The sequence below is a fragment of the Chrysochloris asiatica genome, unplaced genomic scaffold, assembly GCF_000296735.1.
Source record: "Chrysochloris asiatica unplaced genomic scaffold, ChrAsi1.0 scaffold00345, whole genome shotgun sequence".
Lineage (NCBI taxonomy): Eukaryota > Metazoa > Chordata > Mammalia > Afrosoricida > Chrysochloridae > Chrysochloris > Chrysochloris asiatica.
The window spans coordinates 1709467-1725148 of record NW_006408863.1 but is presented as its reverse complement, the minus strand read 5'-3'; the positions used below and the strand labels follow the sequence as shown (position 1 = coordinate 1725148).

At 43.5% G+C, this 15682-nt stretch overlaps 1 protein-coding gene across 1 annotated transcript in view; it reads right to left on the bottom strand.

Annotated features, from left to right (window-relative positions):
- ATP9B (ATPase, class II, type 9B) overlaps positions 1-15682 on the bottom strand; it is a 255515-nt gene that overhangs the window by 32804 nt on the left and 207029 nt on the right. Inside the window, exons 14-15 of the mRNA XM_006875888.1 lie at positions 9696-9808; positions 4509-4757 (exon numbers count right to left, since the gene is read on the bottom strand). Coding sequence (XP_006875950.1) covers positions 4509-4757; positions 9696-9808 — 362 coding nt within the window. The remainder of the gene's footprint in view (positions 1-4508; positions 4758-9695; positions 9809-15682) is intronic.

Sequence of the window (15682 nt, the reverse complement as noted above, 5' to 3'; positions counted from 1 at the left end):
CGGGAGCCCACCACAGGCCCTGCCTGCCGACAACACGGGAGCCCACCACAGGCCCTGCCTACCGACAACACGGGAGCCCACAGGCCCTGCCTACCGACAACATAGGCGCCCATAGGCCCTGCCTACTGACAACACGGGAGCCCACCACAGGCCCTGCCTACCGACAACATGGGAGCCCACAGGCCCTGCCTGCCGACAACATAGGCGCCCATAGGCCCTGCCTGCCGACAACATGAGAGCCCACCACAGGCCCTGCCTACCGACAACATGGCCCTGCATAGAGGGGCGCGGCGCAGTGCTGACAGGCAGGCAGACAATGACCCAGGCTCACCCAGTATCGCTGCCTATCATGCACACATGGTGCAGTGGGGCAGAGCTGAGGTTACACAGAAAACATCAATTGACCTGTTTCCCTAAATAAAGCTCCAGGGTGCAATATTCTCAGTACTTTATTCAATAAAAAATGCTTTTAAAACGGCACTTTGGTGATTGGGAAACATCGCTACCATCCGTCAACCTAACTGCCGCCGAGTTCAATAAGCTAAATCAGGAACCGTTGGATTATTTTCCCTAGGCTTTGGGGATTTGCAAACACTGCATCAATAGAGCAATTTAAAAATTAGGATGAAATCTATCCTTTTCATTTTCAGATTTAAAATATGTGTCGGGAATTTCTTAGAGATTACTTAATGTTCCACAACTGTTAATCACTGTCTAATTTCCAAAGAAGGAAACTTTTTACAAGAAAAAAGATTAAAGATAAAATGATCAGTTTCTTTATTTCTCTATGTTCTTTGTAATCTCTTAATCAATGAAATCTTCACAGTGAGTTCCTAATTAAAATTTTTTTTTTAATGTTAAGATTTAAAAAGAAAACTAATGCAAGACCCTTAAGTACTTAAAGAGCTGCAGGAAATATTAGGTAGGTGGTTATGTGCCATGGAGTCGGTTCTGACACATGGTGACTCTATAGGGTTTCCAAGGCTGTACATTTTTACAAGAACAGAAAGCCTCATCTTTCTCCCAAGGAATGGCTGGTAGTTTTGAACTGCTGACCTTGAGGCTAGCAACCCAACTCGTAACCAGTATGCTGTGGGGAGTGAGTGGGTTAATGCACTATACTGCAAAGCTGTTTGAACCACAAGGTTGGCAGTTCAAGCTCACCAGTTGCTCCTTGGAAACCCTATACAGGTTGCTACAGGTCAGAATTGACCCAATGACACGAAATATGTAGTATTTTAAAACTTCCAGTAATTTTTTTCCTTGGGGAAAAAAAACCTATGTCTAAATTTCCCATGATTATGGCTGGGAAATGATGATTTTGTATTATATAAAATTTCTGACAATGTCAAGGATGCTATAAATTTAAAAAACAACATACACAACCCTTTCTTCCTAAGAAAAAGTATGGATCTCATTTTCTTTCCAAGAGTGGTTACAAGTGCTCTGTGCTCTGTGCCCTGGGATGCTAGCAAGATGCAATTCTTACATCCTAAGAACTCACCTCATCAGTGTGAGATTCGCGTCTGAGTACTGAATTACGCGTTTTTACCTTAGGTTTGGCTTCAGGAGCTTTGGACACATCAGTCACCATAGTCATGTGGCAAGTAGAATAAGTACTGGACTACAAGGTTGTCAGTTCAAATCCAGCAGACACTCCTTGGAAACCCTGAGTTGGAACCGACTGGATGGTACTTAACAATAACATAGTTTATAAAACAATAGTAGTAATCAAAGGGACCTTCAGCATCTTGTCCACTGATTCTTAAGTGGTAGCAGACGGACAGTGGACAGTGAGCGTCTGTGAAGAGAATGAAGCACAGGTTTCTGTCTTTCCCAAAGTCTTCCTCTCTCTCGTCTGCTGCAGTGGGCTTCTATTTCAAGCCTCTCACTGCTTCTCCACATGGCTCTAGTCCCATGTTTGCTAGTCTAAGGCAGCCTTCCTGAAAAGAGAGCAGTGCACTATGGTTCCCAAGAAGACACTTCAACCTGAGCACAATAATTTCATTATGATTCTCTAGAGCAGGGGTCTTGCCTACGCGCCAATCTCTAGCTCCCTGGAGAGAGAGGCCTCGGGCTTTGCAGACAGGATAGGCATGGCCCCTATGGGAAATGGGGCTTATCCTCCCTTTCTGAGGAGCCTGAACTACATCAGGACATATTCACAACCAACTTTCATGAGTGATTCTGCCAACTGTCCTAGGAGACAGTGCTGCGAGGAGATGTGTCTGTGGGGAGAGAGGCGTCTGTCAGGAGACGTGTCTGTGCGGAGAGGCATCCGAAGGAAGAGTCATCTGTGGGGAGAGGCGTCTGTGGGGAGAGATGTCTGTGGGAGAGATGCCTGTGGGGAGAGGGGTCTGTGGGGAGAGGTGGCTTGTGGGAGGCACTGCAGCAAACTTCCTGCCCCCAGGGAACCTCCGACCTGGCCGAGAATGTGCGGCTCCTCCACGCTTGCAGATTATGTCTCTTCTCCATTGGCTGCACATTTGTTTTACTGATTATTCAAAAGGTTTACTTGCCAATATCTTCAAATAACTAACTTGGGCATAATCAGTAAAACAAACCAAGGGTGAACTTACTAACTTCTAGATTTCATTCGAGTCATTATAATAGTACCCATAATTCCTTACCTTTACTGATGTTGTTAGTGTTCTTAAGTGCTGTCGAGTCAGTTCCGATTCATAGTGACCTAGCATAGGGTTTCCGAGGAGTGGCTAGTGGGTTTGAACACCTGATCTTACAGTTAGCAGTCCGGTACTTATCCTATGGCACAACACCAGGGCTCCTTCAGACATATGTTGTGCTTAAGTGTCACTGAGTTGGTGCAGACTCACAGAGCCCCTGTATAGAGTAGCTGGTGGATTTTAACTGTGGATCTTGCAACTCCAACTAACCTTGCAGCCCAGTGCTTTATCCCACAGCACCACACCCTACCCTAGCAGCGCCCCAGTCTCCCTGCATCTCCCGCAACCCCACACGGAGACTAACTGAGTTCCACCTCTGTGGGTCTGTGTGTGCTGGACGACCTGTGAGTGAGTCTGGTAGCATGTGCTCATTTGTGCCTGGTGTCGTCCACTCAGTATCACGTGTTCAAGGTTCAGTCATTCTTCTTATAGCAGGGATCACATCTTCTTCCCACCCCCCACCCCCCATTTTTATTATCTACCAGTGTATCAGCTGAGGGATATCTGGGTTATTTCCAGTTTGGGGCAATAATGAAGAAAGCACACATCTTATGTCGATGCATGTTTTTTTATTTCTCTTAGAGTTGCTACATCAAATGGTAACCATCCAGGTTGGTTTTACACTCTCACTAGCAGCAGATGAGGGTTCGAATTTCTCCACATCCTAGCCAGTGCATAATACCATCTGACATCTGGAGGCCCTGTGGCTACTGCTCAGTGCTGCTGAGCTGATTCACACTCACAGTGACCCCATGGGGCAAAGCAGAGCTGCCCCACTCACCAACCACGCAACAGTCACACCATAAGGGGGCCTCACATCATCCTAGGTCCTTGATTGTGGTGCTACTACGGCGAAAAGATTTTTCTTTTGCAATAAACTTGTTAACCAGGATCACTAGGCTACCCGTCTTTCAAACGCTAGGGTGGACTTCTCTTTTAAGCCTTGACTGAAGAGGCTTAAGGAAACTGCTGGTTGGGTTGTTGCTATTTATTTATGAGGCAGTTTTACACAATGTGTGAAGAAGCTTGTTTGTTTAACCTGCTTGCATAGCTGGCTTTATGACTTTACAGAATCCTTTGAGGAATCCAGGAGGGACAGAGTACATGAGAAAACTCTATAAAATATAATAAGACTGTGCAGTCACTGAATACATTAATTTAATAATGGATGTCACAATCTGAAAATAGAATCATGTAAAATTGGGAATAATGAATTGATCATGATCAAGAGTTTACCATTTGTCATATATATATATATTTGCCGTTGAGTCAATTCTGACCCACAGCGAGGAGCAGCTGGTGAGCTTGAACCACCAACCTTGTAGTTCAAACAACTTTGCAGTCTGACACATTAGCCCACAGCGCCACACCAGGACTCCATATATCTATATCTATATTTATATCTAGATCTAGATAGATAGACAGACAGACAGACAGACAGACAGACAGACAGATAGAAAGACAGGCTTTTGAAATTAGCAACATCCAATTCTCTTTAGAAATATTAGATCAGAGTTTGGCAAGTGACCAAGAGATGTAACAGGCAAACTGGATGACTTGTTTTGAGAGGAGAAAGACGGTAGTAACTGTCCCACAGTTCAAGAGATGTGCTAAAATCTGACTCTGACAGATGAGCTTATAAAATCTGCTCAGAGTCAGATGTGCATGATCCCCTCAGATGTGTATCACCGTCTATGGGCTCAGATGCCAAGCAGATCGCTTTACCCTCCCCTAAAGAACTACTTTCATGCCTCTCGAGTTCAGACGAAACTACACACGGGACAGCTCTCCAGCCACAGGCCCCTTCCAACATGGCTCACTCACCTCGTCAGGGCTGGAGGCCTGGTAGGCACGGTTCTCATCGCTGAAGTCCTGGTCCGCCTCTGCATGCTCTGTCTCTCCAGAGCCCCCAGCTCGGGATTCATACACGGGCGTCACATTGTGACACAGGGCAATGGCCTTCACAGCTTCGTGGATCCGGCTGCTAACACTCTTCCTGACTTTGGGAGCTGAAGACTGGGCCTTTCTGGGTGGCGTTGAATTGGCATTGCTTCCAGTAGCTTGAGAATGTGTCTTTAAAACAGGAAATGACGCATAATTCAAGACAAAGCAAGGAGAACTGTATGGAATTATGGCATTAGTTTTTAACGCGAGACAAAGATGAGGCTATCATCTGCTCCCTCAAGATTTATAGCCTGGGAAACCCTATACAGGGTCGCTATGAGTTGGAACAGACTGGATGGCACACAACATTATTTTGTAAGATCTAAGTAGCTGGTTTTCTCTGATTATTTTCTACACAACATCTAGTGAGGTCAACTGCTACTTCTTGTCCCAGTCCACACACCAAAATATTTGCTATCACAGTGAAAGCTTGGTTAGCTCTTTTTACTAGACTTACTTTAACTGTGCTATTTATTTTTCTAAGGCCTTAATAATTTGTTTATTCATGACTTCAAAAAACATACTAAAGTTACAGAACAAAATGGAATACAATATACAACAACCGCTTTTATTTTTCTTCAAATACAAAATGGCATAATGCTAAAATGCAGGATACATTTTCAGGAGTCTTCCCGTAAAACTGCAAATTCATCCAGTTTGCAAGTGTCCTAAACTGAGGAGGCTACTTTATGTCCTGGTGTGGTGCTGTAGGATAAACACTGGACCACAAAGTTGGTTTGAACTGCAAGACCGGTGGCTCAAATCCACCAGCCGCTCCTTGGAAACCCTAAACATGGTTGTTATGAGTTGGAACCAACAAAACGGCACTGAACAACAAACAACACGATTTTAGTGCATAAGGAAACCCAAACATAGGTCTGCCCACTCGCAGACGGCTGACTGGCATGTTTGAAGACCGGGCTGCCCATCCGCCACTGCTGTGTCTTGTTAACCTCCTGCTTAGGTTAAGGCCTTCTGAGGGGGGCATGAAATGATCGTCCCCTTGGATCCCATCACTATTTTGCAGCACACGTCGGACGAGCCTCTCGTCCTAATGGGCAGAGCTACTGAGCCGTATGCACTCTGCCCATCAAATTACAGTGCAGCCTAATAAAGGGCTTCTCTCCGCGCTTGTCTGGCACACTGCTCTGCCAAGGCCTGCATCCTCGACATCTGCATGCAGCTAGCATGATGCCATCACGGTGCAGAGAAATGAAGCTGCTTTACTCCTGCTGAATTATGAGATGTTTATTGATGCTTGTGTAACTTAATTTCACACAAATTCTATTAAAGATGATGCCCTCTCTCACCAAAGGCTTTCAGTGGTGATAGAAGATTGGTGTGCTCTTCACTGGGCCTGCTAAGCTACTGCCGTCAATCATGATCACACACAGCACAGGACAACAGCCACTTTCACATCCACACACTGTCCAACCAGCCAACCAAAGGGCAAGCTTTGAGTAAAAAAGATTTTAAATAGATACTAATAATGGCTGTTTATACATAATGACGCAGCTTTTCTGCATTTAAAGTTCTTCTAGCAAAAGGACAACTTACTTGGAACTATTAACATCACTTCCATAGAGAATGTAAATTTGTTTACCATGTCACCTGATCAGGACACGGAGCTGGGAAGGGAGTCATACCTAATCCAGATCTAGAGTCAGACTTCATCCAGACACAAAGCTGCACCTGATTCAGATGTATTATTTGCCAGGTTGGCCTGGCACCATGGGTTCGTACCGTCTGGGTTTTTGAGCACCACTCACATGAGCAGACAGGGAGAGAAGAGTTGTAGAGACCAAGTTCTCCACAGAGTACAGCTGTGTGCACTGGCAGCTTAAGCAGATTGGCTGGGCTTGATTACGCTGGATGTGTGCTTTCAGAGTACATGACAGGTGAAGAGGCATCTAAACGTGGCTAGACAAACGCTACCGGAGAGCAGATTCTATACTGAGAAGCCCATGCCACGCTCTGGAGGACGACGCACTGCAGCCCTGACTCTGATTGGAACATGAAGAGACATAGACTATGGCTTCCTGTGTCTCATACCAGGCGCAGTACACTACTCGGACACTGACGGACAGCATGGAGCTTCTAGTCCACCCAGAGGTTCCTCAGAAGAAAGACCTGGTGATCCACGTGTGAAAACTAAGCCATGACACTCCATGGAGCCCAGTTCTGCTCTGACATGCATGGTGTCCCCATGAGTCAAAGGCAACTGGAAGACAGATGGATGGGGATGTTAAACAGTACCCAGGGCCATCTACACACACGCTGGCAGGTGATTTACTCTCTAAGCCTTCACCCTCATATTGCAAAGCAAGTCATTCCTGTTCTCTGCACCTCAAACAGATTTTCTGAGGCACCTGCAGAGAGAACAAGGTTATCTTTTGTGTTTAAAGTTTTGATTGTGAATAGAGTGCTAGTTCACACGGGAGAACATCGGTTTGACACTCATCGTTTCATTGCAGTGATTACCATCTCCTCTGTGCGTCATCATCCATCAGGATTTGCTTCCATTCCTTGTTTGTTTTGTTCTTTTGTGGGGAGGGGGTGAGTACACAAAACCATTCAGGAATATATAATCATTTAAACAACCAAAGGGCACAGTCTGTAAGCCTGCCTCCTGGCTGACAGCACTCAGTCTTTCTCTTTCCATGACTCTGGAGTCCTCAGCTGCTCCCTCTTCTCCATGTCCCCATCTCTGCCTCCATCTCTGGGGTCGTTGCTTCTCTGGAGAGGGTCTTGTATTCTGCTTGTGCTCTTCTCCCTTGATGGTCCTGAAGTCCTCTGTTCCTGGACTGTAAGATTAACTACTCCTCACTTTTGTTAAAAAACTTCGACCTTTACAGTTGTGACTGTCGCAATTAGTCATGGTAACAATTGATTATTCACTACTGAACCCTAAGAATCTTATCCCCATCTCCTTTCACCAGAGCCATCTAGACAAGATGAAAACTATTCAGTGGGGACTGTATCTTTCTACCACCGCACACTCTGAAACTCTTCATGCCTTTATTGCCCCCTCATTTTAGGTAGCCAATATCTAAGTTACCCGTCCCTTTCAACCCTGTATACAGAGGGGATAGGATTGATACCTGATGTGAAGACTCCTTTCCTCCCAGTTGGTATTTTGAACGACTACATCCGTAAGTATAGGTGAAGTTCATCAAACTGTAGCAATTTACCCTTGTTTCCTTTATCAAAAATTATTTTTTTTATCCTCCTCTAGTTGAGGCATCGAGGCTAGGTCAAATGGGTACTATTTGCAAGTTTGGAGTTCTTGTGGGTCTCCCCTCACTTCTTATCAGCTGGGTGCTTCACTCTCAGCTCCAGCCCTCTGTGGCTGTGTCCTTGTCCATGGGCTGAGGAGTCCCAAGGTCTCACCACACTTTGGACCAACCAGCCCTTCCTCTTCTCTCTCTCATGTCCAGGTCAATGGGAGTCTATGGAACATGGTTGACCTCAGCCCATTCCTTCATTGCTGCCTTTCCCCCTCCTCTTCTACTCACCAGTACACCAACGTGGTCGATAGCAAGCTTACATGTCTGCTCATGTGTTCCCTTTGAATTTTGGTCTTGGAGAGGGGTTTGCACTAAAGGGATTTGATTGCTTACCTTGATGGCTTACCTTGTAGTAGCCAGTCATGATGACATTTTTGTTTTGGATTTTTCCTGCTGATCTTTCTTTCAAGAAGTATCTTCTGTTACTCTAACTGTTCCAGGCTGGTCTGCTTGTCATTTCTAGTGGGAATGTCCCACCTCAGATGGTTTTGGATGGGGCTCAGGAGTCCACCTAAGGTCCTATACACTACAAAGTCTCTGCAAGAAGCCTATTTCACTGGGAAAGTTCTAGAACCCCTTTTTAGGTATCCCCAAAAGTTGTTTCAAAATAATAATAAAAAACCAACCAAATCTTATGCACTGTTGTTTTTAAGTGCCACTGAGTCAGTCAGTTCCATCTCACAGTAACCCTGTATAGTGTTTCCAAGGAGCAGCTGGTGGATTTGAACTGCCAACCTTGTGGCTAGCACTCCAGTGCTTATCCTAAAGCATATACCAGGACTCTAATCCATTAGAACTACATACTGAAATACTGACAGATGAAAGAATGGATTGGCATACCTCATTTTACTGAATCCTGCAGACACTGGGGTTTTAAGAATGGAAAGTTTGTGGTCATCCGACATTGACCAAGCCTACAGACTCCATTTTCCCCACAGCATGTGCTCCCTTTGTGTTGCATTTTGGTTATTCTCACAAGATTCCCAACCATTTCAGAATTATGCTAATACACACCACACAGACTACAGGCTAGTGCATCTAAATCACACATGCCCCTGGAGACCCCAAAACTTTGTGTGATTACTTAATTCTGATGTTTGCTTTATTGCAGTTGTCTGGAATCAAACCCACAACATCTCTGAGGTCTGCCTGTAATATACAAGCTTCACTTCAAAATCTTCAGGGGTGTGTGAGTGAGTGTGAGTGAGTGTGTGTGTGTGTGTGTGTGTGTGTGTGTGTGTGTGTGTGAGTTTGGGTACCAATGAATCAAAACCACTATGAACTGATGATTGTTAAGGCTGTGTGAAGGGCACACTGTGTCTACTTTTGTTTATAGAAGAAGGTGAGATAAGAAAAGAATTTATCTTTTAAATGCAAGAGAAAAGTTTTACTAGTCATGATGAAAAACAGGCTTGTTGAATATTCTTAAAATGGTACACTGAATAAATAACTTAGAAATAATTAAGAATTATATGAATATATGATTCAAGTTCATTTTACTTTTTTTATGATTGTAGCCATGAAGAAATGTTTTTCTAAAATTCACCCAAGAGCTCATTTGGACCAGCTCTGTGTATCAGAGTGGTGGGTCAACCTCACAGGGCAGTCCAACTCTGTCATATGGGGTTGTCATGCGTGGAGCCAACTGGACCACCATACAACAGCATACTTAGGAAAATAAAAAATGGCTAATCGGTAGGTGGGCATGCAACAGGTCCGGTTGACAGCAACGTGCTAGGTAATGAGGTGAGGAGGTTGTGTTTGGGGTCACCCAGCTCACCTGTGAGTATGATGTGATGATGTGGTTCTGGATCTCATCCATTGTGTCTGTCCCATAAGACACAGTGCCCAGGTGAAGGCGCTTAAAGACCATCTCATTCTGGGTCAGGGTACCTAGAAGAATCAACGTGGGCAATACCAGGAAGAGGCGTTAACAGGGTCAGCACACAGAGAAGGTCACAGTTCACATCACCTAGGGAAGCTCTTCACCTTTCTGACCATACCCTGGAACTCTACCATGGAACACAGTCTCCTGAAGACTTCCTTCCCTGGTTAACGCTTTCATCTTCAGGTGAGGGCCAGTTTCAGTCCACTTCAGGAACTGCTGAGCTTGTCAAGGGTTCTCAGCTTGGGGATGTTATCTGGTACAAGAGCAAGTTTAGAATGCTAGAATGCTAATACATTGGAAAACTGACATACTATCTTTTCATTACTGTATGGAGCACTGCTGGGGAAGACATCAAGCAGCCCAGAATCAGTGTGTCTATTAACTTAAAAAAAACAAAAAAAACAAACCTAGTTTAGTAAAATTAAGTATTCCTGATTGCACCACGAAGACCCAGCTATCCTGGGCGTTTTTCACCCTGAGTGTGTGTGTGTTACTCGGGAGCAAAATAAGGTTGCATGCATGCAGGGATGGGGTCTGTGGAAGGGAAGGCAGCTCATGGAGTAGGCTCAGGGTATGCTGGATCAGCAGAGGGGCCACTGTCAGTGTGGCCACTCCATAGGCACCAGTGAATCTGGGCCAAAAATGTATTGCACTTGAATTAGCAAGCAAGGCTAATTTACCTGGTATCAAAAGAAAGGAATGTAAGAGAGGGGAGCGAGTAAATTCAATTTCATAAGATTCATGGTTTCCAACGTTGTCCTCAGAAAGACATCCAACCAAATGCAACAGAATTATCTCATGACCACAGGGGCATCCAGAGATAACAGTGAACAGGGCAGTTTTCACTAAAAATAGCACATGAATGAAAAATGTTACACACTTTACGACTCTGGGAGACCCTGAACCACTAAATGAAACCATGTAAGACAGGCACAGTGGATTTCTGCTCTTGCTGCATTAAAGTAGACCAACGCTGGACGGTTCAACATCCCGTATGTGCTGGTCATGGCCACTAAGACCATGGAGCTAAAAGTGTGATCTTGGCAACCAACGCATAAACACTCATGAAATATTAACTGATTTTTGTTTTCTCTGGCACACATGATATTGAAAACACAATGTAGGGGCTTCAAAAAGCTCATGGAAAACAAATGAAAAGATTATGGGATTTCCTACAGGCTATATCTAAGACCCCATGTAAATGGGTGAGGGTTAGTGTTCAAAGTCACGTAGGTTTAGCTGACTTCTCCTCTCAAGGACAGGGAAAGGGAGTCTCTGTAGTAGACAGAGGCTGTATGTCCCAGATTCCAACAGTGTTTGCTTCTTTTGTACTTGAAGGTGGTCTTGTATTATCCAAGTTTTGTAAATCTGAAAGAACAGCTACTATCAGGGAGGCCTGACAGTTTTAGAAATTGTGCCTTTTACAAACTCATATTTAGTTAACCCTTTCATGCGGGTGAGATCTACATGAATTAACTGTGGTTCTTAGAATCAAACGTGACATCCACGAGGCATGTACTCCAGATGGTCCCTCATCTCCCAGTGGGCCCCGCGGTTCCTGCTTTTCACATGTGGCCCACTCCAGGTAAAAAGTGAGAAGCCAGTTGTCGGGCTCACAACTCACATTTAGTATTAGATATAATGATTGCAGGACAGGCTTTTTCAAGGCCAGATACAAAATCCTAAATCCCTTGTTAGGTACAAGGAGCCCTGGTGGCTCTGTGGGTTGAGCACTGGGCTAGTAACTTCAAGGTCAATGGTTCAAATCCAACAACCACTATGGCAAGAGAAAGATGAGCCTGTCTGTTCTGGTAAAGACTTATACTCTTGGAAGCAATTCTGTTGTTCTCGGTAAATATCTCCAATTGGTTCCGGCTCAAAGCTACACTATATGGGGTTTCTGAGGAGGTCTGTGGCTTTGAACCTCTGACCTTGCAGTCAGCAGTTCAGTGCTTACCTTACAGTGTCCTCTGTCCCAAATGGTCACGAGGAGTCAGAAACAACTTGGTGACAGTGGTACTGATTTTGTTTGTTTGGTCAGACGGACAGATCTGTCCTTCATTGAGTTAAAGGTGATCTAAGATATTTAAAATACAACTAACGACTTTGGCTCTTAACAACAACGACGACGACTTCTGGGGCAAGATGGTGAACAGACCCTCTGCAACACGGTCATGGGAGACCAAGAGAGACAGACATGGACAGGGATTCAGGAACCCTAATCTTCAGCGAAGTCGCCACAGAGGCAGACTGAGTGACACCTGGAAGAGAACTCTAAACGGGAGCAGCAAAAGATAAGACGACCGGTAGATGGTGGCCTAGCCTGGAGTGGAAAAGCATCGTGAGCTTTTGTAGTGGCTACTGAGACAGTGACCGAGAGGCACAGGCTGCGGCCAGAGCTGGGTGGCACCTTGTACCTTGTCAGCCCGTGGCCTGTGGCAGCCTCTGTTCTGCCTGGAGCCAGGCACCACACATACCACCCTGAGTCTAAAGGTGTATAAACCAGCCCTGGACCACTCTACACACACAGTAAACGGAGGGCTGCATTCACACATTGGGTCCTATCACATCCACCAGGAGTCAGGGAGTGAGTGCCTGTGGACACCAACCTTCAAGCATCACTTCAATACAAACAACAGCACCACAATGTTTCAGAGACAAGAGTCTCCAACAAGGGACCAAAGTACAGTCAGAAAACGTATAATGCCAGAAATGGAATCAGAATTACTTTGTTAAGGAATTCAGAAGAATGATACTTAGGTGCCTTCAGCAGATTGATCAAGAAAACTGCAGATTAAATCTAGGAATACATAGACACAACTTTAAAGAATTACGGAAAATGCTATAAGAACAAAATGACAAATAAATGGAAAAATTGGAAACCATACAAAAGCAGCAATCAGAAAGCCAGGAGATTAAAACTGAGATTTCAGAAACAGAAGTGAGTCAATGGAAGGCTGAATCAGTGAGTTTAAAGACAAATCTCTCAATATTCATCTGCTAGTAGAGCAATCAGAAAAAAGAATTAAAACATTCAAAGAAAGCCTAAGATGTATATGGTACACTATTAAGAATTATAATTTACTTGTGATTGGAACTCCAGAACAAGAGAAAAAAATAAAAGAGAAAATTGTCTTTGAGTTATTGGAAGAAAACTACCCTAACCTGAAAGACGAGAAGATCCACACTGAAGAAGTTGAACAAACTTCAAACAGGGTAGATCCCAAAAGAAAACCACCAAGACATACTATAAACAAACTTTTCAAAACCAAAGACACAGACAGTATCTTGAGGTCATTCCAGAAAAATGAAAAGTTATCCACAAAGGAGAACTAATAAGATTAAGTTCTGATTTGTCAGCAGAAACCACATAGGTAAGAAGACAATGAGATGACATATCTAAAACTCTGTAAGAAAATAATTGCCAACCAAGAATTATCTACCCAGCAAAAGTGTCCATCAAATTTTATGGTAAAAATAGGATATTTCCAGATATACAGGAATTAAAAGAATTTGTAAACAATTGGACCAACCTGAAAAAAAAATACTGGAAGGAATTTGCTGGACAGAGAACCACCAATAGCAGACAATAATTTGCAGCTAACAAACATTACAATACTCAACGAGATTTACAAGTATTCAAAATAAAACCTCTAAGACTGAAAATAGGGAACCAGAGATATCAAGTCACAAAACCAATTTTTAAAAACCCGTAAAGTAAAAAGAGGGAAAAACATATAGAACTTCCAATGAAGAGGAAATTCAAGATTTCAAGGAAAAATAAAATGATAAAAAAATAAACCTAACTTGGGAGAAGGCAGAGTCCCCACTAAATAGTTTTCATCTTGTCTAGATGAGTCTGGTGAAAGAAGATGGGGATAAGATTCTTATGATTCAATAGTGAGTTAATTGTTATCATGACCAATTGCAACTGTCACAGCTGTAAAGGTAGAAGTTTTGTAACAAAAAGGGGGGAGTAGTTAATCTTATATTCCAGAAACAGAGGACCCTAGGACCATCACAGGAGAAGAGCATGAACAGAATGTGGGACCCTAACCCAGAGAATCAGCGACACCAGTGATGGAGGCACAGATAGGGACATGGACAGAGGGAGCAGCTGAGGACTCTAGACTCATGGAAAGAGAAAGGCTGTGTGCTGGTGGCCAGGAGGCAGGCTTGCAGAATGTGCCCTTTGGTTATTTAAATGATTATAAACTCCTGAGTATTTTTATGTACATTCCAAAACAAACAAAAAAACCCAGAGGGACTAGAAGCAAATACTATTCAATGATGACATGACGCATGGATGAGATTATAATTGCAATGAAATGATGAGTGTAAAACCAATCTTCTCCCATGGAAACTATCATTCAATTCACAATAAAAACTTAAAAATAAATAAACCTAACTGTAATCCTAAAACTAGACCTAGCCTTAATACTAGCCCTAGTCCAATCCCTACTCCTAAGACTAACTCTAGCCCTAACCATAGCCCTAATACTAAATAAAGCCCTAGGCCTAAGCCTAGACCAAACTGTAGTCCTAACACTTTACTTCTTGCAACAAAATAAAATCAAATACAACAAAGCACTCTTTCAAGAGCACTCACAATGCATAAAGGTGAAGTAAAGAAACCTCTGACCCATAAAGTTCAAATCCCAAGTTTTACATATAGAGAACACGAGGTTAAACGACCAGGTAAGGGTTTGTGGGCTTCAGTATATGTTGTTGTTATGTGCCATCGAGTCGGTTCCGACCCATAGTGACCCTGTTCAGTATATGTAGTGGCTTCAAAAAGTTTGTGAAAATATTACATTCTCTTTTATTCCGTTTTTTCCATGAACATGTTGACGTTTCCTTGTACACATTTTACACTTCTTTTGCTAACTTTATTCCTAAGTATTTTTATTCTTTCTGATGTCACTGTTAGAAGAACTATTTTCTGAAATGCAATTCGGCTGTTCATTGCGGGTATACAGAAATACAACTGATTTTTATAGACTGTTCTCATACTCTGCAGCCTTGTTCAACTCATTTATTAGTTCTGGCAGTGTTTTTAGTGGCTCCCAACATTTTTGACAGACAAGATCCTGTCTTCTCCAACAGAGACAACCTCACTATTCCTGTGTCATCTGGATGCCGTCTTCTTTCTCTTGACTGACTGTCCTGAGTAGACGGTGTCATGTTCTCAGCAGTATTGTTCACAAGAGCCATAGAGTGGATGCAGCCCACTGTCATCAGCTGATAAATGGGTCACACAATGGGGCGTTAGTTGGCAATGAAAGGAACAAAATCCTGCTACATGTTACAGTATGGAAGGATCTAGATAACATTATGTGAGCGAAAGGACACTTGACACAAGATACTGTTTATATGCAATGACGAGAAGAGGCAGATTCATAAAGACAGAAAGTAGGTTACTGGTTCTGAGGGGCTGGAGGGAGGACATGGGGAGTAACTGACAAGGGCAGGCTGCAGCTGGTTAATAAAGATCTTCTGTATCTATGTTGTATGATCCTCACCATAACTGTGAATATACTACTCAGTACTGCAATGTATACTTGATTCTGTAGAAGATTATCATCAAATGCAGGGCAGAATTTCAAATTCTCATAGACTCTAGACATTTTGGAATCATGGAGATGGGGTGAACCCCAAAACTACTGCCATGAGATATAGTTTAAGCCTTAAACAAAAAGTATCCCTGAAATCTGAAAACTGAACAATAGCTTAATTAGTAAATATCTGCCATGAGTATTATATTCTTTGAGAGTCTATTAATATGGGGCCAAACTGATAACAGAAACCCCAAAGACTGGCTAAGAAGCTTAGGGTTGGGAAATCGTGGACAGGCGCACGTCGCTCAATTTTTCTCCCAC